This window comes from Lontra canadensis, unplaced genomic scaffold, assembly GCF_010015895.1.
Source record: "Lontra canadensis isolate GAN:19392208 unplaced genomic scaffold, GSC_riverotter_1.0 scaffold111, whole genome shotgun sequence".
Taxonomy (NCBI): domain Eukaryota; kingdom Metazoa; phylum Chordata; class Mammalia; order Carnivora; family Mustelidae; genus Lontra; species Lontra canadensis.
In genome coordinates this window covers 283,461-308,112 of record NW_022631105.1, presented here as the reverse complement: position 1 = coordinate 308,112, position 24,652 = coordinate 283,461, and the positions used below count along the sequence as shown (strand labels likewise).

Genomic DNA, 24,652 nt, shown 5'->3' with positions numbered 1-24,652 from the left:
TGACCAGCATATTAGTAGGTACCAGCGTAGCTATGGACTTCATGAAGATGTTGGTCACCCTCAGCATGGCTCTGGACCCCAGAAGTGTCCTTTTTGGCTCGTAGGATTTGAGTCATGGATATTTCAGGAGTTTCTTCATGGGCTGAAGGGTGGCAGAGCCCTCTCTCGCGTGCTTCCCAGCCCGTCATTAACAGATACAGTGGAAGAGCTGTCCTTTTAGGTCTGCTTCCGTTTGTGTTGGGAAAATACGTACTTGTATTTTCCTGTTCATGTGCTCTTTGATCTCAAAGTCATCGATGTTCACCGAAGTTGTTGAGAAGAGTAACTTTTACAGGTTTTGTGATACAGGATGTCAATAAGATGGCAAAGCGTGGCATTGCCGTTCTGGGCCCGGTGACTTGGGTTGAACGGAGGGGTCGTGGTGCACACTCTGCGTGCCCAGGTGTGTGTGAGGCGCCATGTCTGTGACCGCCAGTCCTTGAGGGGAGCTCGTCCTCCCTGCTTTTCACCTGGAGCCGGTGCGGACTTGTACCTGCTTAATTCTGGGTCAGGGGTTCCCGAGGACAGTGTGGGACGTGGGGAGGGTTGGCGCTCCCCTGACCATGGCTTCATGTTTTTAGTCTCCAGCTTCCTGTGTGTCATTCCAGGTCACATGTTGCTGCTTTAGCCCTTTTAAAGCCTTTTTACTGTTTGCTGGGACAGTGCACGGGTCGGTGGTCGTGTGGGACCTACGAGAAGACTCCGGAATACATCGTTATGTGAAGCTGGGCGATTGCTTCTGGACGTTCAGGACAGCAACATTTTCTACTGGTCAGTGACCCCCACCTGCCCATCTGGTATCCTCTAGAAAAGTCAGGATAGTGTTGAGGAACATCCTTCCTTCAGATTACCACAGAGGACAGGGTCTGACCTATGAGCAAAAGAAGCATTTGACGAACAGCAAAAACAAAAATCTACCCGCAGGGCTCAGCTCACGACCAACAATGATTAGAATGCTCTTTTTTGTTAAATTTCTGGATTCCAAATCCTCAGTGAAATAACTTCTAGTTTTAAGTTAGCACAAGGCATAGTGGAACGTGTGTGTTCCTTGGCTTAGTTAACCCCACTGATGCTTGAAGTAGACAGAAAATGCCTCCCCTCCCGGAGGTGAAAGGACCCTGCACACCTGAACCTGCCAGGAGCTTCCCACTGTGCCGCTGGAACCACAGTCCCGGCACCCACGCACACACTGCAGCAGCCACACCCACACAACCACAGCTGCAGCCACAACCCCCACCTTGCTGGTGGGCCCTCGTGTCCCGGGGCGTCCTCAGTGCTGTGTAGACACAGGTTGTCTGATGCCTGTCTTGGGCTCCTTCCCTCCTGCTCAGGGAGAGGAGAAGCTTGTCTCTGGTCACACTGTTGTGGAGGCAGGGCCAGCGCTCAGACCCCATCGTCTTCACTCTGTCTTTCTTCTGTTCCTGCCCAGGATCTCCTGGTTTCCTGTGTCTCATTAGTGCCACCAGCCACTAATCCGTTTTCTGTCTACGGTTTGCTTTTCCCCTCATGTCCAGTGAATGGGATCCTCCAGCATGTGGACCCTGGAGCCTGGCTTCTTTCACTTAGCATTTTGCCTTTACGGGTCTTTGTGCTGCTGCGTGCACCAGCAGCTCGTGCCTGCCCCGTGTGCCCTGTGTCCCCCGTGTCATTACCTGCCCGCCAGGAGGTGAGCATATGGTTAAGCGCGGCTGTGGGCGGCTGAGACAAGAGCCTACTTTTGGAGGGCCCGTCTCAGCTGCAGCAAACATGAGCTCCTGCTGCTCTGCCCCTCGCCAGTGCTTGGGACCACTGGCCTTTTAGCCACTTGGATAGGTGTACTTGTGTCTCACTGTGGTTTTAGTCTGCATTTCCTGATCACATAGGATGTGCAGAACCTTTTCAGAAGCTTTTTAACAAAAGATGTATTTATTTATTTGAGAGAGAGCGTGCGTGAGTTGTGGGGAGAGGGGCACAAGGAGAGGGAGAGAGAACGTCAAGTAGACTTGGTGCTGAGTGCAGAGCCTGACGCTGGGCTCGACCTCACGGCTGGGATCACGACCCGAGCCAAAACCAAGAGTCGGTGGTCAGTGGACGGCTCCGCCCGTGCGTCCCATGGGCTTGCTTTAGCTGCTGTGTGTCTTCTTCCCAGAGGTGTCTGCTCAGGTCTTCAGCTCATTTCTACAAGTGATTTATTGCCTTCTTGTTGAGTTATAAGAGGTTTTTTTTTTTTTTTAATTTGGATAACAGTCCTTTATCAAATCTGTTTTTTGCCAGTATTTTCTCCCAGGCTGTGCTCATCTTCTCGAGAATTTCTTAACCAGGTGGCCCTTTGAACTTTCTGTCCCCAGTTTCCCTCCACGAGAGTCTGATACCTCACATATGGTGCGTGTCTGTGTGCTGTATGTGCGACCCGTGTTATACCGTGAGCCTTAAAGCTGCCAGTTACTTTACCAGCAAAAGTGGGTTTATTTGGGCATGGAGGAGGGTTGCAAACCAGACCAGCACGCTGTGGCAGATCTACAGGCAAGTGCGAGACACACAGGACAAGGACGTTCTTTCTTGGAGAAGGATGAAGTCGGGAGGGTTGTTAGGAAGGAAGGTCCCCTGGTGGGAAGCAGGGGTTCCGGGTGATGGGGTTTCTCACCAGCTGAGCTGCACGGGATGCAGTGGACATCTTTCCCAGGTGATTTTGTTCTTGTGGAGGGTTCTGATGTTGGCGTCTCTGACAGTTCTTCTTGTGACCAGCACTGAGGGCTGGGCCCCCAGCTAGCCTCCCAATTCCACTGGAGTGAGGTTTCCCTTTATTAATTTTCACAATGCATAAACAAAGGTTTTTTCTCCTCTAGCAAACGACCTTTGCCTCCATGGTGGCAGTGTTGCTACTGTTGAGAATGTAAGAGTTTATAGGTAACTTATGGGTTTAATGCTATTACGGAAGATAGCTTTTTTTTTTTTTTTAAGTGATTTTATTTATTTATTTGAGAGAGAAAGAGAGAGATCACAGAGGGAGAGGGAGAAGCAGGCTCCCCGCTGGGCAGGGAGCCTGGCGTGGGCGTCCGTCCCAGGACCCTGAGATCGTGATCTGAGCGGAAGACAGACACTTTACCACCTGAGTCACCCAGGCACCTCCCAAAAGATAGCTTTTAAATATGTGCATTTTCTGACTGCTCCAGAGGTACTAATTAACATTCGAATTCATGACCATGTTCAAAACACTAGAACAGTAAGTTTTTGAACCGCACATACGGATAAGTGACTCCATTCAAACATCTCCTTCATTTTCTTTTGCCAAATGAATGTTGCCACTGGGACCAGTCAGGTGTCACTAAGCTCCCAGTGGTGAGAGAGCTGGGGAGCTTCCGACCCAGTCCCTGCACAGCCCCCAACCAGTGTCATCCCCCTACAGGCCCCCCCAGTGGATCCCCCAGTGCCATCCCCCTGCAGGCCACCCCTGGTGTGGCCCCCCATTGTGTGCCCCCCAGGTTGGCTCACCTGTTCGCAGCCCCCCTGCAATGCACGCACCCACTCTCCCCCATCCTAGCCCTCCCCCACCCCTGTGGTGCTCAGCTCTCCTCCCAGTATGCCCCCCTCCCCCTGCCCCAGTATGTGGGCTGCCCGGAGTGCTCGCGCCTTGGGCCCCGTGAACTGGGGTCTTGGCTGCTCTTCACCGGTTTTCCCAGGGTTCGGCCCCTGCTCTCCCCGTCTGTCCTGGGTTTCTGATTTCAGATGTTTGCTTGTTTGGTTGCTTGCTTGAAGTCCATTTCCAAGTGCTTTTTGAATGATGTGAGGCGGTTCTGGGCTTCTGCTAAGTGCTCGTTTGGGGCAGGAGGACTGTCCTCTCAAATGCTTTGATTTGCATTTTGTATTTTCTTCTTACAGCAGTTTTGTATGGAGTTTGTCTGTTTTTATTTTTTCCTGCTCTTGGACCTTTTGTAGACGGCTATTGTAGGTCAAAGGAGCTTTATTCTATTAGTTTGTGAAATGTCGTTCTTTACAGGCAGGTGTCTGCTCCGTGTGCCGCTGGGCCCTGCCCTTCTGTCGCGCCTCACTTTCTGGGCTGTCTGTCCCTGTGAGCGGCCCCCCGGGCCCTGCCCTGGAAGCTGGGTTTGCTCTCTGAGGGCGCCTTTGTGTGGTTTCTGTTCCACCTTCAACTCCCTCGTGCGTGAAGAGTCCTCATCTCACCCCTGCCCGCGGTGCCTTGTACACTTGGGGAATGAGAACTTGTCTCTCTCCTTACAGGTGTTTTGAGGTCCATGGTCTCTGTGTCGTGGTCATGCTGGAAGCTGTGATCACGCCTCAAAATATTGGAGGCCCATATTGGTTTTTGGTGTTTGGGGAGGCTGGAACCCACATGACATTGGTTGCGCTTCTGTGATTCCTTCACATGTGGTCCTGTGTGCTTTAAACCCTAGACGGCATCCTGACTTCCGTAAACCACTGCAGTCCTGTTCAAGCGGTGGAACCTGTCTCCACGCCTGTCTACAGAAAACAGAGTTTTGTGCTTTCCCCCTTTTCTACTCAAGAAGGTATGTGGCTTTTCACCTCAGTCAGGTCCTTCTAACAAGTTATCCAACGTGGTTTCCTTGTTCACAAGACTTTTCCTGTTTCTGTTGCCACTAGAGATGTCAGGTTTGTCATTCCACATCGCTTCCCTGGATGAAAGTGGGGTTCTCAATGTGTGGGTGAGTAGGACGCGCCCAGGCGCTCACACACGGGGCAGCGCTGACTCGGAGCTTGGGCCCTCTGACGTGCCGGGTCCGCGGTAGTCCCGGCGCGGCTAAGGGTCAGACAAGGGCGTGCTTGGCTAAGACGGGAGCGGCAAGGGCGAGGCTGGGCTGACCCGGAGGCTGCTGCAGGCCTTTCTGGGGGAGTGAGGGGGGGGGGCTGGGGGTGCGGTCGGGGGTGCTCTTGGAGGTCGCACTGAGGCTCTGGCCACCGGCCAGTCGGAATGAAGGGGTTTGAGAAGAGGTCAAGGGGAGGGATTCTTGACACTTGAAATGCTGGCTTTGAAGTTAGCGATCGGTCTTTTTTCTGGAGCGGTTATGAGTTTAGTACCGAGCGTACAGTGCTGTCCTAATGAGAACGCGCTTTGCGTAGATCGTGTCCTGGTACGGCCCTGACACGCATTAATGCTCATTTCAATATTCTGTTTTTAGGTGGTGGTTGAATTACTGAAGGCAGACATTGCAGGCTCAGTAAGTGACTTAGGTAACTATTCAATAAAAAAGATTAAATTTGGTCAGTGCTTTCTGGAGTGAATAGAGATTAAAGATACCGACAACCGCTCTGAAGCAAGCGGCTGTCGCAGACGACACCGGCGATCTGGAGGCCGCGGTCCGAGCGGTGCGGAGCCGTAACCGGCCACGGAGCAGGCGCCGCCAGCGAGTCGCTGATGTCCTTCCGGCTGGCGGTGTTTCCACCTCGGGAAGGGTAGCCCGTCCCGCTTCCGTGTGTCATTCTTTGTGCTCCCCCGCCCCGCACACTCAGCAGTCTGTCTCCCCCGGTGGGGCCCCCTCACCGTCGCCGAGCGGCCCGGGGCTCCCCAGGCAGTAGCGGCCGGCGAGAGGCCCGAAGGGGTTTCTGGGCCATGCTCACTGGGGCTCGAGCTCCGGCGCTGGGGAGGCACCACGAAGGGGTTCGGCTGGCTCCCCGGGAGGGGTCGGTGAGACGTTAGGCAGACAGGGGAGAAGGGGCCGCCTCGGCGGCGGGGCAGGGGTGTTCTGGGCGCACACTGGGCGGTCCTGGTTCTTTGTGCTCCTTCCTAGGCTGCTTGTCGGGTTCACGTGGTAAGTCCCCAGCCCGGGTGTGAGTTTAGTGTGATAACGAGGGGGAAGCTGTGAAGGGTCGGTGCTGAGCTCGGTCCTGGCTCAGGCCGGCTCAGGCTGGTCCCCACGGCCTGGCCTCCCCGCCGCGTGCTGCTGGGTCAGCGCTTGTCGGAGTGGGGGTGAACCGGTCAGAAACTGGGTCCCGGGGGCTTGCTCAGAGCTTGTGGCTTCCGGAGTGCGGCCTGGTTTCTGGCAGCAAGTGGCACCTGCCAGCAGGGCCAGAGAACTGGGTGACCGTGGCGGCTGACGGGTTCCTGGATGAGGGACCGGGGTCCCCTCCCTGCTCTGTGTCAGCCGTGAGTCAGCTCGGGCACTCGGCCGCTGCCACCGCCGCCACTGCGCCATCCAGTGCTCTGGCCCCCCGAGGCTCGGGAACAGGGTCGTGCATCTGTCCCTCGGGTCTGGCGCTCCCTGACTGTCCTAACGTCATTCGGTCGGTGGCTCAGCTTCTGGGGATCGGCCCTGCCCCCGCCAGCAAGGAGCGCGCGCGCCCGCCGTGTGGAAGTGAGAGCGCGAGAGCTGGGGTGCTCGGTGCCCCGCGTCCGAGGCGGTGTGCACTCGAACTGCAACGAAAACGAGGCTGAATCATTCAGGGGTTTCACTCAGAGACATTTTTGAGGCAGAATAGCCGTTTTCTCACTGTTTTCCTGCAGCATCCTCTCTGCTTCCTGCCAAGTCGTCATGCTGAGTCTATGTTGAGCCTCTGGGGGGCTTGGAGACTCCCAGATGTCGGAGCAGGACGATGTCTTCGAGGGGCTCACCCCCTCCTCCTTGCGTGGCCTGATGGTGGGGCCGGACTCAGAGTCGGGCCAGGGCTGACCTGCCCTCACCCTGGCTGGGGCCCCGGGCCCACGGGGGATTGCAACCTTCGAGCGCACGGTGAGGCTGCCTGTGTCCCTCACCTGAAGCGTGACCAGGGCATGTTTTAGGAATTTTGGATGGGGGCGAGGGCTCAGTCTCTCTGCACAGCGGCTCACAGTCGGCCCGTGGAGGTGAAGTCGCGTTGCATGTTGTCGCCCGGGATCAGGGCCGGGCAGGGTGTGTCCCATCCTTAGAGGTCGTTATCTAGAAACTCCTTTTATCTATAGAACCTCGTACCCAAGCTCTGGCCCTGTTTCAGCTTTGCTTCTGGGAGAAGAAGGGATGACGTTCCTACCGGTAGTCCGTGCCGGAGGGGCTCTGGCCGCGAAGCGCCCGGGGGAGGGTCCGAGGCGTGTGTGTCTGACGTGAGCGCTCACGCAGGTCACTGCTACAGCGGGCCCCTCGCCGTCGGCAAAGGACTCTCTCAACAAGCTGTCCCTCTTTCTGCTGCCGGGGGAGCGCGGTGACAGGACACTGGCTGTGCCCCCCGGGTGTTGTCTTGGGGGAGGCCGGCACACCAGCCGTGGCGATCGTGGCTGTGACCGCTGTGTCAGAAGCGCTTATTAAAGGCTGAGCACCTGGGGCAGGAAGACTTCCCAGGGGAGGTCGTAACAGTTAGGCCGAGACCTCCTGCAGGAGGACAGTGCGTGGGGAAAATGGAGGGCAGTTTCATGTGTGTGACAGCAACAGCGAACATGGTCCCGTCAGTAACTGGGACAGAGCCCGTCACATAGTTACAGTCACCCTTCCTCTCGCAAGTCGACTTTGTCTACGTGGCTACGCTTGACACACTCCCAAGGCTCTAGGCAGTACCTTGCCCAGAATTTGGGTTTCAGTATAGATACATGTTTAATTCCCTCCTTTGCAGGAATTACAAAAAAAGAGGGAGGATATTGGGGACAGACAGAGGAGGCAAAGCCAGTGAATGGCTGAGGGGTCAGGGTTGTGGCCATAAATGCTTTGGGAGTCCAGGGAGGGAACAGCTGTTGGTCCAGGGAAGGGGGTACGAGCGCTGAGGAGTGGGGGCGCCTGTGCGCTCTGCGGCCAGCGAGCGACCGCCGGGCGTGCCTCCACGTTTGTGAGGAGGGAGGTTCTGGGGTTTCTGATGCGCGCGAGACCACCAGTGGGCATTTACGGCAAAGTATTCCTCTTGGAAACTTAAGGTTTCTTTTTTTTTTGTTTTTGTTTTGCTTAGTGTACCACCATTTTTTTATTTTATCAAATCTAAAAAAAAAAACGTAAAGGCTTCTTGATTGGTTCCACAGTCCTTTTCTCATAAGGCAGTTTGCGGGACCCTTGCCTGCATTAAGGAGGGAACACTATGGGCCCACCTTTTGGTGTCATTTCGTAACACAGTTCTTTGGGCAATGAAAAATGATTTCAGGCAACTGTAATTGGATTTTGGTTTAACTCGTATTAAGAGGTGCGTTTATTTACGATTGCCCTGTTTTCAGGTTTGATCCCTGGAGGGAGGGTAAAGCTGGTGCACAGTGCTGTGGTTCGGCTGAGCGACGGGTAAGTCGGTGCCCCTGAGTCAGATCCTTCCCTCCTTTCCCAGCGTCAGGGAGTCGCGCATACGGAACGTGCGTGGTCAGGTGTGCAGGGAAAATCCAACTTCTCACACTGCGTTTTGCCGAGTTAGTTTGGTATTAATGAGTCAGTGTAATAAATGCAGTTACCAGGTGTACAGCGAACATCTCTCTCTCGATAATTTCTATCTTATACATCGGCACTACAAAAACTTGACTGTTTTGGGGCGCCTGGGTGGCTCAGTGGGTTAAAGCCTCTGCCTTCAGCTCAGGTCATGATCCCAGGGTCCTGGGATCGAGCCCCGCGTCAGGCTTTCTGCTCAGCAGGAGCCTGCTTCCCTTCCTCTCTCCTCACCTACTTGTGATCTCTGTTAAATGGGTGAATAAAATCTTTCAAAAAATTTTTTGACTGTACTTCCACCAGTTTTAATATAACTGAAGTTAAGTGGGTTTCAGGTTCAGAAACTTTGATATGAAAGTGTTACTTAGAAGCTTCAATTTCCGCTTTTACTCCTATGACTTAATGTGACATGAAGATTATTAAATACACAAGTATTGTCTGTGGGATTTATATACGCCATGTAAACTTGTTCCTGAAATATCTTTTCTGGGTCTTATTGTAGTGGGGGCTATCAGCATGCGATTTGCCCTTGAAAAGTTCTTTATAGTAGTGCGATTCTCTTAGAGTGCCTCTGGGTGATAGTAATGAATTTGTACCTGTTTTGAGATTGTAAATCAGCTTTAGTTGGTTTAAATATAATTACTAGAGGGACTCTCTTCTGTTTGAAAAAGCTGCTACACAGTAGCACCAGCCGCAGGTGACCCCTGGCCCTCCCTGGATTTCCCGTGGGTTGGGGGTGACAGCTGAGATGGGAGGTGGACGAGGGTAGTGCTCAGTCAGAGGGGGGGCACGAGCCCCCGACCCACCTAGGATACTGCCCGCAGGTTTGCTGTTGAGAGAGGTGGGTGCGAGTTGCTGGCCAGGCGCGAGAGTTTGCTGTGCTGGCGGGTGCACACGGCCCTCTTGCAGGAGGGACGGAGCCGGGACAGGATTTTAAGGCAGGGGTGGCAAGTCTCATTTGTGGTTTAGGAGGGTCGACTTGGCAACACTGTGAGACTGGACGGAGGAAGGGAGACAGGAGCTGTTGCAGGGTGGACAGAGGGCTGGGGTGTGAAGCGCGGGGGCCGTCTTGCTTATGGAGGGGTTGGCCTCAATCAGGGGGTGGAGCTCGGGGAGCTGCCCTGCCCCGAGTGTCCGGCTCTGCGGCCAGCTGTCCCGCACATAAGGTGAGGACCGGGAGCCCAGTGGGAGGGGGCCGGGCCGTGCTGCGTGTGGCCATGACCGGGAGGCCGCCAGCTCCATGGCAGGGATCTCCGACTGGGGAGTCCTCAGCTGACCGGGGACATTGGCGGTCCCGAATGTGGGTACGAGGGAGAGAGGCCAGATTCCCAGCTTCTGGCAGAAGGAGCAGCCGTGGGCCCTTTCCTGTACTTGTAACATATGTTGTATAACAGAAAAACTAACCATAAACTAAACAGTTTTCCCAGCAAAGACGAGGACAGCGCCCGCCGGGAGCGGAGCTTGCAGTTAGCACGCAGGCCTCCGTCGTGTGGAGGCTCGGCTGTCCGTGTGGCCCTGCAGGGCTCAGGCCATGCGACCAGCACGGCATCAGGCTTGCGGGACGCTGAGGGCTCGAAGTGAGAGCGCCGTGCGGGGTTCCTGAGTTGACGGCGGCTTCAGTGAGGAAGAGACTCAGGAAGCCCCACCCCGACCCAGGAGAGACACTGGGGCAGGAGACTTGGAATCCCAGGGGACCCCCAAGCTGAGGAGGCGGCCCACCGGTGGGCCCCAGGACAGTTGCCCGCTAGGCGGCGCTCGAGGCTGGAGGAGGCCCGTCCTTCTGCGGCGAAGGCGTGTGAGGCTGGGAAGCCAAGCGGGCGACTCCGTCCAGTCAGCCCCGTGCTTCGTTCAGGGTAACCTGCAGACGGGGAGGGCCGAGCAGGCGATCACCAGAATTGCGCAGCTCATCCCTGAGGGTTCACACCACAGTGCACAGATTTTATAGAGTGAGGGGTGTGCAGAGAGGCCTCGTGGTGTGGTCTGAGGGTTTGTGGGCCCCTCCCCGCAAGCTAACCCCTAGGTAGATCTCATGGCGCCGTCTGGGCCTCAGGAAGCGGAGACCCTACGTTGTCTTTTTTTTTTTTCCAAAGATTTTATTTATTTGACAGACAGAGATCACAGGTAGGCAGAGAGGCAGAGAGAGGAGGAAGCAGGCTCCCCACTGAGCAGAGAGCCCGATGTGGGGCTCGATCCCAGGACCCTGAGACCATGATCTGAGCCGAAGGCAGAGGCTTTAACCCACTGAGCCACCCAGGCGCCCCCCTACATTGTCTTTAACAAACTGGTGGACGGTCAGAGCAAGCCTCCCCCATTCTGGCCTCAGTGGTCCTTTCTTAGGTGTGTATATTACTCCCCAAGGGGCCCAGAACACGTCGCCCCAAGAGAGGACACACACCAGATGGAGTCAGTATTGCCAGCACTCCAACAGAGGCAGGGGGGATGCTCACACGAGATGGGCTCCCAGCACTCTTAGGGGAAGCAGTTCAGAAAGAAAAATGATTGGGGCGCCTGGGTGGCTCAGTGGGTTAAGCCTCTGCCTTCGGCTCAGATCATGATCCCAGGGTCCTGGGATCGAGCCCCGCATCGGGCTCTCTGCTCAGCGGGGAGCCTGCTTCTTCCTCTCTCTCTCTGCCTGCCTCTCTGCCTGCTTGTGATCTCTGTCAAATAAATAAAATCTTTAAAAAAAAGAAAAAGAGAAAGAAAAATGATAAAAACTCCAAGTCTGAAGCAGCATCTACCACAGCACAACGAATGGGTTCAGCACAACAAGAACTTGGGATAATGGGACAGTCTAAAAGACATTTCTAGAAAGAAACTATAATCTTTCAAATTTACAGTCTGTGGATGGTTAGATAGATTAGACGTAGCTGAAGAAAGAGTTAGTGAACGGGAGACCAGAGCTGGAGGCCTGCCCAGAGCTTAGGGAACAGGAGAAGAAAGGGGCTAAGAGCTGCGAAGAGCTCTGTTGTCCAGGGACTCCGGCAAGGGGTGGGTGTGTGACGTACTGTCAGCCCGATGGCGTCAAACAGCTCATCCACTCATCTTCGCTGTTTCTTTCCAGCCTTTCCCATACGCACTTTGAATTCTGGGGGGCCATGCAAACCCTGAATGTGAAGTTTCTGCCTTCAGACCCTAGTCACTTCATTGTTGGCACAGACGTGGTAAGTAGGAGTTTAAATCTAATGCTGTAATTCATTCTCCTTTCCTGGTTCCTTGGCAAATATCTTCATTAAAGATTAACTTGTTATTATTATTTTTAATGATGCTGTGTAATTGTTTCAAGAATAACTGCTTAATCCAACCTGATGCCTGATCCTTTTTATCACCATTGGTCTTCTTATTACCAGGGTCTTATAAGTCATGGCACCAGACAAGATTTGAAAGTATCTCCCAAATTGTACAAACCCCAGCAACCTGGTATGAGACCAGTCAAAGTGAATGTGATTGATTTTTCACCATTTGGAGAACCAGTATTCTTGGTAAGAAAGTTGGTTGTTAAAGCACCATTTCTGTTTGGGCAGCAAAACACCAGCAGTGATCTCGGGGATTTCTTTAAAGTGGAGCACTTACCAGCCCACTTCGGTGCCAGCGGGCGGCCTGGAGGGAGGGTCCCGTGTGCAGCCAGTGCGGAGCATCCCACACCGCCGTGGGATGGATCTGAAAGTCTTTATCTTCACGTACTTTAGGCTTATAGGAAAGTTACAGGAACCTGCCTGTCATATCCCACTCTTCCTTCTATGGCTCCATCCTCTCTCTCCCAGTCTGTCTATGGATGTCCGTGCTTCTGGGCAGGCATGTGTCTGTATATTTAGGACATCAAGTGGACACATAGCCATTGACTGTCCTCATTGGGTCACACCCTCTGTGGGGCTGCCTTACTGCCTCTGCTGCTCAGCCTGTCCTGGGGGCATCCTTCAGGCTGGCTCTGGGGTTTTCTGGCCTCCTTCCATGGGCCCTTCTTTGTTTTCCAGTACAGTAAACTCCAGCATCAGCCTTTTCTCCAAGGAGTCATTGCTGCAGTCAGAAGAAGAGTCCTGAGAAACTAAGATCTGGGCAGTGGGAAGTGCTTGCTGGGCAGTATTGATCCCCACTTTGAGCTCTGTCTGCTTATCTTAACCCTGTGCTGGCCCACATCCTTAATGCCAGGGCAACCCTGCTTCCCTGCACCCGCCGGTGGGAAGAGACCTGGCTTCTCTTACCTGTGACGTTCACTTCTGTGCTCTACCCCAGAGTGCACAGAGCATTTGTGGTGCTAACTTAGGCCTCTGCTCTTTTGGAGGAACCATGTGAAGGATCACAGATATCGAGTTAGAAAGGAGTTAGGCTTCTCTAAGCTAAAAATTGGGGCTTTTACTAAACCAGGCAAGGGCGCCTGGGTGGCTCAGTTGGGAGACTGCCTTCGGCTCGGGTCATGATCCCAGGGTCCCGGGATGGAGCCCTGCACTGGGCTCCCTGCTCCGCGGGGTGTCTGCTTCTCTCTCTGCCTGGGCCTGCCACTCTGCCTGCCTGTGCTCTTCTCTCTGTCAAATTAAATAAATAAAAAAATAAATAATAAGCCAGCCAAGTTTTGTTTTATAAAAATCTCAATTCAAGGAGGATATATAACCGTATTATTGGTTCAGGTTTATATAATCTTTTTAAGAAAGTGGGTTATTGATTTCTGTGGAACCGATCTTAACGGCCTATGGTTGACTTAGCAATCAATATTCAACTTGGTTAAAGATAAACCCCTATTTATATATTTGTTGAATTTATTATTGGCTGTTTGGGGAGGGGGAAGGGGGTTCAAAGTGTATCAGGATCTCCAGGGTGAATGCTCAGCTCTGTAATTTGTGAGGACAGAGCTAATGCTCTGAAGATGTCCCTCTCTGGTAAGACTGAGTGAAAAGAAGGCAGAACGGAGACCAGCAGTGTCCACCCCTGTCCCCAGGCCGGCTGCTCAGACGGAAGCATCAGGTTGCACCAGCTGACCTCCGAGCGCCCTCTCCTTCAGTGGGACGGCAGCACCAACGGCCACGCGGTCATAGGCCTCCACTGGTCCTTGACCAGACCTGCCGTGTTTCTGGCCCAGGATGACACGTCCTGTATTTATGTCTGGGATCTGCTGGAAAGCGATCTGGGTCCTGTAGCCAAACAGCTCATCTCCCCAGACAGGTGAGTCTGATGGCGCCTCCTCATGGGCACTACTTTTTAGAAGCGTCCTTGGGGGCTTATGGGTAAGGTTGCTACAGTTTAAACTGTGGTTATTTATGTTTAAATTTAAACATTTTTATGTTTACATATTTAAGTAATATTTTGAAAACCACTTTGGAATATGTTATTTCATATTTAGTCCAGAATACTCTGTGGATTAAAGAGTTCACACTGTGCTCTTCCCCGTAATTATCGTTATTTATTTTTTCACTTATTTGAGATAGAGTGAGAACAAGAAAGAGAGCACATGCGGCAGGGGGAGCAGCAGGCGGAGGGAGAAGCAGGCTCCCCGCTGAGCAGGGAGCCCGATGTGGGGCTCGATCCCAGGACCCTGAGATCATGACCTGAGCTGAAGGCAGAGGCTTCATGATGGAGCCACCCGGGTGCCCCTCCTCCCATGATTATCTTCCTATAAATGAAAGAAGCTTTTTGTGAGGTCCTTAGTCACATTCCTTTATTAGTCTTTTAAATTCAGTGTTTGAGTGATGTGCCGAGTCTCCCTTTTAGTTTCTGAAAGGGGAGCCATGGGGAGTCCGTAATTCACATCATTTCATATCAGTGTCATTCCTCTGCACTAAACTGATGTTCCCTTCAAACCAGCCCCATGTGCCTCGGCACTGAGCAATGTGAAACCCATTCATGCGCGTGTGGATGTGCGTGTGGATGTGCTTTCAATCATCCCGTTTTTGTTGTTTTGTTTAATTGAAAGTTGAAATATGTATCAAGTTTTCACTGTGAAGGGCTCTCTTTTGACCCTGCTTTGTCTCTATACTTGTTTTCTTTCTTGAGATTTTCTGTTTCTTGTCAATACATTCTCCTGCTGTGAAATGAAGTCTCCCAGCGACCTGGGGAGGACAGGGGCCACTCAGCTGTATCCCACACCCCTTTGTAGAGGAAAGAGAAGGACAAGCGGTGCTCAAAACCAGGGTATGGTTTGACAGACCATGAGGACACAGCAGTAAGGCCTGGAAAGGGACACCTGGGTGGCTCAGTTGGTTAAGCATCTGCTTTCGGCTCCTGGGATCGAGCCCCACATTGGGCTCCCTGCTCAACGTGGAGTCTGCTTCTCCCTCTGCTCCCTACTTGTGCTCTCTCACTACTTCTCTCTCTTTCTAAGAAAAAAAAAAACCTGAAAAAATTAGGACCTGCATGTATTTACTGCAAGTACTAGGTTCACTTACATTATTCTTTTTTAAAAAATTATTATTTTGTTATGTTAGTCACCGTACAGTCCGTCATTACGATTTGATGTCGTGTTCCAAGATTCATTGTTTGCTAGGAACACCCAGAGCTCCATGCAGTCCGTGCCCTCCTGAATACCCACCACCGGGCTGACCCATCCCCCCACCCCCTCCCCTCTGAAACCCCCAGTTTGTTCCCCGGAGTCCACAGTCTCTCATGGTTCATCTCCTCCTCCAATTTCCTCCCTTCAGTTTTCCCTTCCTTCTCCTGATGTTCTCTGTGCTATTCCTTATGTTCCACGTAGGAGTGAAACCACATGAAAGTTGTCTTTCTGTCTCACGTACGTCACTCAGCATCGTCCCCTCCAGTCCCGTCCGTGTCGGTTCACGTAGCGGGTGTTCATCCTTTCTGACGGCCGCGCGCTACTCCGTCGTGTACAGGGACCACATCACACAGCAATTCAGCGATGTGGCAGGATACAAAATCAATACACAGAAATCAGCTGCTTTCTTATACACTAACATGTAACTGTAGAAGGAGAAATTAGGGAATTGATTCCATTCACAGTAGCACCCAAAATCGTAAGATACCTGGGAATAAACCTAACCAGAGAGGTAAAGGATCTGTACTCGAGAAACTACAGAACGCTCGTGAAAGAAATCGAAGACGACACAAAGAGATGGAAAAACACTCCTTGCTCGTGGATCGAAAGAATAAACATTGTTAAAATGTCCACGCTGCCAGAGCAGTCGATACTTTCAACGCCATCGCCATCGAAATAGCAACGGCATCTTTCACAGAGCTGGAACAAGCAAGCCTACAGTTTGTGTGGATCCGGGAGGGACCCCAAATCACCAGGGGAAGGTGGAACAAGAAAACCGGAGCTGGGGCTTCTCGTTGCCTGATCTCAAGCCCTGTTACACAGCTGCGATCACCAGGCAGCCTGGTCCTGGCACAAGAACGCAGCAGACTGAGGGAAGAGTAGTCTCCAGAAAGGGACCCACTTACATTATTCCAATTATTAAAAACTATATCACCAAAATCCAGACTGTGGCTCACATAGAAACACAGAATGCACACAGTGTACTCTCCAGAGCTTGTCCGCTGCTAAAAACAGGTGTGTGGGAGCACCTGCCGTGCGCCCGGCACACTGCGTGCAGCGGGGCGGCGGGAACCGGCTGCCGGCTCGAGGCCCGGTGGGTCGTAAGCAAAATAAACGAGCCGTCCCACAGCCCGTGATGGGGAGAAGAAGGGCGGGATCGGGTGTGGATTTTCAGTGGGGCAGGGAAGGAAGGTCTTACCAAGGACAGTCCTCCAGCCGCACGCCGTCGGTGCCGGTGTCCAGATCTCGGGAGGGGGCAGCGAGCTGAAGCCCCATGGGGCAGGGGAGCTGCCGAGGCAGAGCAGAGAAGGACGTGGAACGTTCCTTCCCCGACGCCTCCCGTCTGGGTAGTGGCAGTGTTAGGTGAAGGAGTCGTATTCCTAGAAAGGGCCCAGTGTTTCTCTGGCCGCAGAGAAAAACGGAGCAAGAAACTGTTAACAGAGTCTAAAAGGCACGAGTTGAGGTAGAAGGAGGAACTGACCACACTTGGGGTGAATTTCGAACCTGCAGGCTCATGGTCTGGGAGCAGAAGCAGGCGGGGGGCGAGTGTGCGGGGAGCAGGTGTGGCTCTGGGCCAGCGTGGAGGCGGGGGCAGCTGCCACAGAGGGGCCTTTTCTCCGCCCTCAGCTTGGGTTCCGTCGGGCTCTCAATCCCCAAGACATCGTACCTGCACCGTCCCACAGGCACTGGGGCTTTGACCTCTGTCCTCGTGCTTTTCACGGGGCCCCAGCTTGGCGGTGGCCTGTAGAGCACGCCGTGTGGCGCCCGCGGGAATCACAGTCGCTATGCCACGGAAGCCTCCGCGTTTGTCACCTGCTACTCATGCTTCCAAGCTTGTGGTGACTCAGCTTGGCCTGTGTTTTACAGTAGTCACGGAATGGCAGTGTTGGAGCACTGGGCAGTACTGAGTACTGGGTCAGCACACAGCGTAGTATTAGTGCTTCCCAGTGGCGCGTTACAGCCAGCGGTCATCCCCCGTGAGCCCAGCTCCCCCTACCCCCGCTTCCAGCAGCCCTCTGCTCCCTGGAGTCTCTCAGGGTGTGCCTTCCTCTGCGACTGTAATTTGTCATGGTTTGCCTGCCACGAGTGGTGCCGTGGCACTCCAGCGTGTGGGACGTGGGTGGGTGCAGACTGACCGGCCTGCAGGGGCTCAGTGCAGTCCCTGTCAGGGTGGCTGTGCTTGTGTCACAGGGGCCTGGGAGCTGGACGAGTGTGCTTATGGGAGGGTGGCACTCAGACCCTCTGGGGCCACTGTGGGGTTTCTCTGCCACCTGCGACTACTGGCGTCCCCTGGAGGGGCTCAGTGCTCCCGTCCTGTGTGTGTCGTGGACCCCACTGAATCGTGGCCCCTGTGGGGGCTGGTGCTGATGGCCCTGGTCATTAGGAGGAGACAGGAGGGGCAGGGGCATTGAGGTCGGTATGAGGCAGGCATGGTCTCAGCCTTCTTGGTGAGTAAAGGTGGGATGAGTGGGTGCCAGAGGCACTTTGAGGGTGCTGGGGACCCCTGACCAAACCAGGCATAGTCAGGGGATCTAGTCGGGCTGGGGGAGATCTCTGGAGGCGACGCCACTGAGGCAGGTCTCGAAGGATAAGTGGGAGTGAACCAGAGGAAGACGGGAGGCACGAGGGTCCCAAGAGGCTGGCACTGCAGGTGCCTGTGGGAGCTGGGAGCTGGGTGGCCCGGAACAGCCGTGGGCGGCGAGCAGCCGTGGGCCGCACGTTGCTGAGCATCTGTCAGCAGCCTGCGAGGGGAGAGGTGCGAGGCAGGACCCGGTCAGAGAAACTGGTCAGTGAAGGGACGGGGGAGGCAAGGTCGGGGCTGTTGGGCTGGCTCTGGGTTCCTTGCTGGGTACTCGGGGGCCACTGGCATCCCGGAAATTTATTCCTTATTCCCTCTAGGCAGCTAATGGGCTTTTACCAAGTTTATTTTTATTTTACTTTATTATTTTTTTAAGATTAAAAAAATTTATTTGACAGACAGCGAGAGAGGGAACTCAAGTGGGGAGTGGGAGAGGGAGAAGCAGGCTTCCCATTGAGCAGGGAGCCTGATGTGGGGCTCAATCCCAGGACGCTGGGATCATGACCTGAGCTGACAGCAGATGCCTAATGGCTGAGCCACCCAGGCAACCCTCTTTTACCAAGTTTAAATACAAAGTTTATTTTAAAATACTACTAATATAACTACTACTGTTCCCAACCATGTCCCATATTCTTTCCCCTGGAAAAAAATATTTTTTTTTTTTCTGTTTCATTTGTGTGTGTGTGTGTGTGTGTGTGTTTTGCTTTGTTTTTCAGAGATGGGATTGATTGGGAAAAAGTACTATGTTCCATTTAAAATTTTGGTATATGGCATTTTCTAACTTAGGAAGCCACAATGCTCTTGACGCCTCATGATATTGGGTAGCATTAACTAAGTTTTATGCTTCCAAATCACTTTTGTTTTTAAGAATTTCTTGATATTGTTATAGCCTGCCTTCAATTTTGATCCTTTATTCTAATTGTCAGGTACACAGGATTTAGCCTTTTTTAGCCTTCTGTCTGGTCACCAACCGTTCCTACTTGGTGGCCGTGTACTTGGAAAAAAGGCCGCATGATCTTTCTGGCTCCTCTCAGTGTCTAAGGATACTTTCTTCCCTGGCTTGCATCCCACAAACTATTTCCCTCACCCTATTTCCTGCCGCAAATCTCTCCTTACTTGATGAGATTGTGTTTATCTCCTTGTAACCCTACCTGTCCCGAATGGTCTGATGTCGTCTGCCTTTAAAATCCTTCCTCCTCGTCTCTGTAAGTAACGATGGGGCTGAGTTATACCCAAAGCTCACCGCAGACTATTTCCTCAGTGCCTTGCAGAAAAGAGGAACAGGCTGGCCGGGAGGGTCTTGCGCTCAGGGCGTTGACCGGGGTGGGACGCACAGGTGTCTTCAGACAGCGCACCTGCGTCGTGACCTGTGACCCTCGTAAGCGCTCAGTCTGCAGAAACGTAGAAATGCATTTTCTAAGCGGTTTCTATAGATCTTTTATGTTTATTTCTGGTCTAACCTTTCTTCTGACTATTACTGAAATTTTTAGAATTTAGCATTTAGTAAATGCTCTTTGCTTTTTCCTTGGAGGATAGATAATTTGGGGACTCATGATCACACAGCACGTGCTTCTTCCTTTCAGGCTGGTGGCCATGACAGTCGTGGGTGAAGCCGAGAAGGCCAACGGCAGCTTCCTGGCCCTGGTGCTGGCCAGAGCCTCTGGCCGCGTGGACGTCCAGTACCTGAAGAGGACGTGGGCAGCCCCCATGGCAGACGAGCTGAGGAAGCTGCGGCTGCTCCTGCAGGAAGCCCTGTAGGGGGGCTGCAGGAGGGCGCGGTGTGGGTCGTGGGGGCAGAGGCGAGGGCTAGATGTGACCCCCATGGGAGACACGGGGAGACCCGTGTGTGTGTACGTTGATGTAGAGAGAGGACATGTATTCTGTACGTAACTTATTTTACACGAATGTCACCTCTGTGTTCCCAGTAAATAAATCACTATTTTTTGAATGGAAACAACAAACACTTGAGTATATGCTGAACTGGAGAGGAAATGGTCAAGACAGTTATGTTCTTCTCTGAGAATATTTCTACTTACTTTTAGAATAGCTTTAAAATACTAGCACATTTATATTTTAAACACTCTACCATGAAAATGTACTTTAATGAATAATTTTCTTGGTCCTGCAGGAGAGGACATACTCAGGTATAAATTAAACAGAGTTATGTCATTGAAATGACCTCTGCCAACTGTTTTCTTAAAACTTTCTTGGGCTTCTTTTGGCATTATTTGAATGTCAGACACATTTTACGTTATGCTTTAGAATTTAAAAATGTCTGTATAAAAATAACCCAAGGAAATAAATGCTCTTGAATTTTGCATCAGTTATAACAGAATTTTGGGGTGAGATCCAAGAAAGCCCGGGACGGCCTCCTGGCCAGCTCCGTGTCCCCTGGGTCGGTAATGGCTGAGGAAGGTCAGCGAGGGGCCGGGGGGGCTTCAGTCTCTTGGGCCACCCTTAGCGACAGGAAGATGTCACTGCAGAAGCAGAGCAGCTTTTACCTGTAAGGGAAAAAGGGACATTCCGGAGCGTGTCGCCTGTGTGTGAACTGTGTGTGTCCGACTTGTTCAGTTGGTATCTACCTCCTCCACTGGACCAGGAGCTCTGTGGGCAGAGCTATGTCTCTTTTCTCAACGTCGTCTCTGAGGGCTGTGTGTCTGCCTCGCACACAGTAGGTGCTCAACCAGTGGTGAAAGAAGGGAGAAAGGAATGCGTGGCAATTGAGTGAGTTGGCTGTGTGGCTGTCACTAACACAGAGCCAAGTCCTGTCAGAACACCGTATTTCGTGACTGGTTGTGGGGATTGTAATTCTAGAAACAGGCTAATCTCCTCGGCCCCTCATCTACTACCCCTGAGCCCTTATGTGTGAAGTTTGTCCTAAACTGGAGTTGAGGGGAGTGACCTCCAGCGACCTGCAGAATAAGACGGCATCAAGCTAGCAGCCATACTGGCTCTTCTCAAACCCCATAGAGGCTCATGAAGACACAGGAGGAACAAGGCCTGGCCACCAAAAACTGACCCACTGATTAGGAGCAACTTCTAGATGTGAGATCGTTGGACTCCGCTGAAGAGTGCCAGTGATACCTGGAGATTGAGGTCCTCCCACTGGAGCCTGTGTCTTGGACACAAGACTTGCCTGCAATCCCCACTCCCCCGTGCTCTATGGGCACTGCTTCTCCCTTCGGTGGATGCTGCTCTCTGCTTTCAGACAAAGCTCCCTCAGGCCCACCATCAGCACCTCCTTCCTGCCATCCACTTCAAGACCCCAACACCAGGAAATACCAAGAGGGAGAGAAGTGCCAAAATATAGTTTTGCCAAAATTATCTTTGAGGACATGTGGGAACTAGAAGGTCCTGCTAGCAGTCCTTACTGGGGAAGCCAGTTTTGGGTGTTTTGCTCTTTGAAGAGCTTGTTTATAGAGTGTCTAGCAGACACCAAGAGCAGAAGAGGAGTTCCATCTGAGTCCGGGGTCTGCACCAGAAAGAGTCTGCTTTTGGCTGGAGGTGTGCACAGCTCTTACCCCAGCGTCTAGAAGGAGAAGGTTCCACTGGACCCTGCTCGTTGGCAACCAGAGTCTGGACATCGGTGCTCTTTGAAGGAGGAGTAGACCAAGAGTGATGAATATAGTGCCATGAAATGTATTATTTGGCAGATGAAAGATTATCCTGAGGACCCAGAAAGGGAACAGACATCTGGAGACACTTGGCCAGAGGAAGAAAAACAGGCAAGCAGCAAACAACAACAAAACAGTTGGCTATGATGAGAAATGGCTTCCCTGGAAAGGAATAGAAAGCCAAGGAGAAAACAGGTTCAACATTAAATACTAGAGAAAATGTGTAAAATAAGAGTTAAAATCCACACTGAAGGTGACAAATGGGTCTTTTCTGTAAGGGATAATGGGTCAGCGATGTACAGACTTGAGGGGTTTCTCAGAATGCAGAGGGACAAATTGACGAAAACAGTGAAAGACCAGTGGTCCGAAGGGGGGGTCACAGGTGTTTCCACAGATGAGCAACCGGGAAAGAAGGAGCACGGACAATTGTGGGGGGAGCTTCTCGAGGCGATCAAAGAGCTGGTGTGCGTGTGGGAAGGGCTCATTGGGAGGCCGTCCACAGACAGGAACAAGGTGAGCTTTGCCTAAGACGTCAGTGTGCTTTCAGAGTCAAGTAAACGTTTCTATTTTTCCTCTTGTTTTCCCTTCTCTCTAGTTAACTGAGCATTTTTCATGATTCCATTTTACGTCTGCTGACTTAGCACTCAAATACCTCTTTTAAAAAGTTGTTGGTGATTGCCCTGGGGCTGACAGCATAATGGCTTCGTTTAGCCAGAGTCTGTCTCTGAACGGTCTCGTACCCCCTGAGCACGGTGTAAGGGACTTCCCTCCTTCCTGCAATCCTGTGTGCATCTGCTTGTATGTTTCTTCATATGTGCTGATGTTCTTTTTGCTTTAGATGGTAAGTTTTCAAGTACTTCCATGTAGGGAGGATGGATTTCATCTGAGGCTCATGTATCCTGTGCTTTCCTTTTCTTTTTGCAGACCTAAGCTGCCATCTAGTATTGTACTCCTTGTGCCTGGGAAGTTTCCTTTAACATTTCTTGGAGAGTAGTTACAGTGGCAATAAATTCCTAAGAATTTTCTTTGTCTAAGAAGGTCTTTATTTCTCCTCTGATTTTTAAGAAAACAGACTTATTTATTTGAGAGAGAGCGAGCGAGCGCGAGCATCTCAAGCAGACCCCCTGCTGAGCACAGAGCTGATGCAGGGCTTGATCTCATGACCCTGAAATCATTACCTGAGCGGAAACCTAGAGTTGAATGCACCGATTGAACCACCCAGGCGCCCCTCTCCTCTTCTTTTCTGAAATGCATCTTAACTCAGTATAGCATTCTGGGTTGAGAGTTTTCCTTCAGCACATCAAAGATGTCCCTTCGTTGTCAGCCAGGTTTCTGAAGAGAAGGTGCCTAGATTTTCATCTTTGCCCCCGTGTACAATATTTATGTCTCTTCTCTGGCTGGTTTTAGGATTTTCTCTTGGACTTTTTACCAACAATTTGATTATGATATGTGGGTTTCTTGTTCCCCTCCCCTGCTTTAAAAAAGTTATCTTACTTGGTGCTCTCTGAACTTCTTGGATCTTCAGTTGGTGTCTGTCATTAATTTTGGAAAATTCTCAGCCATTATTTCCTCAAGTATTTCTTTCCCCTGTTCTCTCCTTTCCTCAGAGTCCAGTGATGTATGCATTAGACTGTTTGATATTATCTCAAGGCTCCTGGATAATATGTTCTTCCTTTCTTTCCTTTTTTTTTTTTTTTCCCTCTTTCTGTTTCAGTTTGGGTAATTTCTCTTGACCTGTCTTCAGGTTCATTTATTCTTTCCTTGCCTGTGTTGAATCTAAGGATGAGCCCACTGAAGGCATTCTTTTTCTGCTATGTTTTTCTTTTCTAGCATTTACATTTAGTTAATTCTTCATAGTGTTCATTTCACTGCTGAAATTACCCACCTAATCCTGTATGCTGTCCGCCTCTTCCACTATACCCTTTAATGTGTTAACCATATTATTTTAGGTTCCCTGCAAACTATCCAGTCAGTTCCAACATCACTGTCCTATCCATGTATTTTTTTTTAAGTTTTTAAATTTTTATTTATTTGAAAGAGGAGGGGCAGAGGGAGAGGAAGAAGCAGGCTCCTCACTGAGCAGAAAGCCTGATGAGAGGCTTGATCCCAGCACCCTGCGATCATGACCTGAGCTGAAGGCAAATGCTTAACCAACTGAGCCCCTGAGGCTCCCCTCGCTATGGTATCCATGGTTCTGATGGTGGTTTCATCTTTTAGGAGTATGTTGCATTTTTTCTTGCTTTTGTGTAGGCTTCTTGTTTTTTTGTTGAAAGTTGCTTATCTGGTGTAGGGCAGTAGAGACTAAGACCTGGAAATGACTGGCCTTCTCCTGCCAGGCCTTTCATGTAGGGCTTGAGTCAGTCTATCAGGGCTTGGGATGTGTTTGAGATTTGCTGTTGCTCCAGATTTCTCTCACTGATCCTTTGGCTCTTTGGGGTGGTGGCGGTGCTCATCTAAAGTGTCTGCTCCATCCTCAGTTTTGGGGTTCCCTCAGCACTTCTCAGAATGGTTGTTCCCCAGTAGGTGACTTGTTGCTTAATGCTCATTGGCCTGCTGGGGAGTGGACTTTGGGTTTCTGTTTCGATGGAGCTTGGTCTCAGCAGGCCCCAGCACCATGTCTCAGGGGTGTTCCTGCAGCTTTCTTGGCCAAGCCCTGAGCTTAGCACCTGTTTTTGCCCTGTCCCCACTAGGGACCCCAGTTTTTTTCTTTCCCTCCTAGCTACATGGTCATCACTTATGTTGTGAGGTTGACAAGAGTGTACCTTTTTCCTTTTTTTAAATTTTGGGTAGTTAACATACAATGCAATATTGGCTTCTGGAGTAGAATTCAGTAATTGATCACCTACATATAACACCCAGTGCTCATCTTAACAGGTGCCCTCCTTAATCTCCATTACCCGTCTAGCCCATCCCCCAGCTGCCTCCCTCCAGAAACCCTCACTTTGTTCTCTGTCATTAAGAGTCTCTTCTGGCTTGTTTCCCTCTCTCCTTTTCTCATTTCCTCCTTCATGAATGTTCATCTGTTTTCTTTCTTAAATTCCACATATGAGTGAGATCATGTGGCATTTGTCTTTCTTTGACTTATTTCACTTAACATAAGATGCTCTAGCTCTGTCTATGTCATTGCAAACGGCAAGAGTTCATTCTTTTTGACTGCCAAGTAATATTCCGTTATATATACATACAACTTCTTTACCCGTTCATCAGTCCACGGACACTTGGGCTGCCTCCATTATTTGGCTATTAACACTGCTATAAACAGTGGGATATATGTAGCCCTTTGAATTAGTGTTCTTGTACTCTTCGGATAGATACCCAGTCGTATAATTGCTCAGTTGTAGGGTAGCTCAATTTTTAACATTCTAAAGAACCTCCACACTGTTTCCCAGAGTGGCTGCACCAGCTTGCATTCCCAACAGTGCACGAGGGTTCCCCTTTCTCCACATCTTCCCCAACACCTGTTGTTTCCCGTGTTGTTGATTTTAGCCATTCTGACAACGAACATGCCTTCTGACAGGTTAAGCCTTGTTCTGTCAATAGACAGGGTGAAGGTCTTGGCCCCAAGCGGGGGCTTTGCACCAGGAATGCTCTCAGGGCCATGCTTCTGACAGTGCCTGGGGCAGGGGTC

At 51.5% G+C, this 24,652-nt stretch overlaps 1 protein-coding gene across 2 annotated transcripts in view; it reads left to right on the top strand.

Moving 5' to 3' along the window:
* Nucleotides 1-19,222, top strand: part of WDR60 (WD repeat domain 60) — a 50,485-nt gene extending 31,263 nt beyond the window's left edge. Inside the window, exons 15-23 of one of the 2 annotated variants that reach the window (XM_032840290.1) lie at nucleotides 648-810; nucleotides 4,431-4,544; nucleotides 4,639-4,700; nucleotides 5,175-5,226; nucleotides 8,159-8,219; nucleotides 11,416-11,515; nucleotides 11,702-11,833; nucleotides 13,285-13,508; nucleotides 18,994-19,222. In XM_032840290.1, the coding sequence (XP_032696181.1) occupies nucleotides 648-810; nucleotides 4,431-4,544; nucleotides 4,639-4,700; nucleotides 5,175-5,226; nucleotides 8,159-8,219; nucleotides 11,416-11,515; nucleotides 11,702-11,833; nucleotides 13,285-13,508; nucleotides 18,994-19,168 (1,083 nt within the window). In that variant the 3' untranslated portion in view covers nucleotides 19,169-19,222. The remainder of the gene's footprint in view (nucleotides 1-647; nucleotides 811-4,430; nucleotides 4,545-4,638; nucleotides 4,701-5,174; nucleotides 5,227-8,158; nucleotides 8,220-11,415; nucleotides 11,516-11,701; nucleotides 11,834-13,284; nucleotides 13,509-18,993) is intronic. The other variant, XM_032840292.1, reaches the window with a different exon arrangement.
* Nucleotides 19,223-24,652: the final 5,430 nt, after the last annotated feature.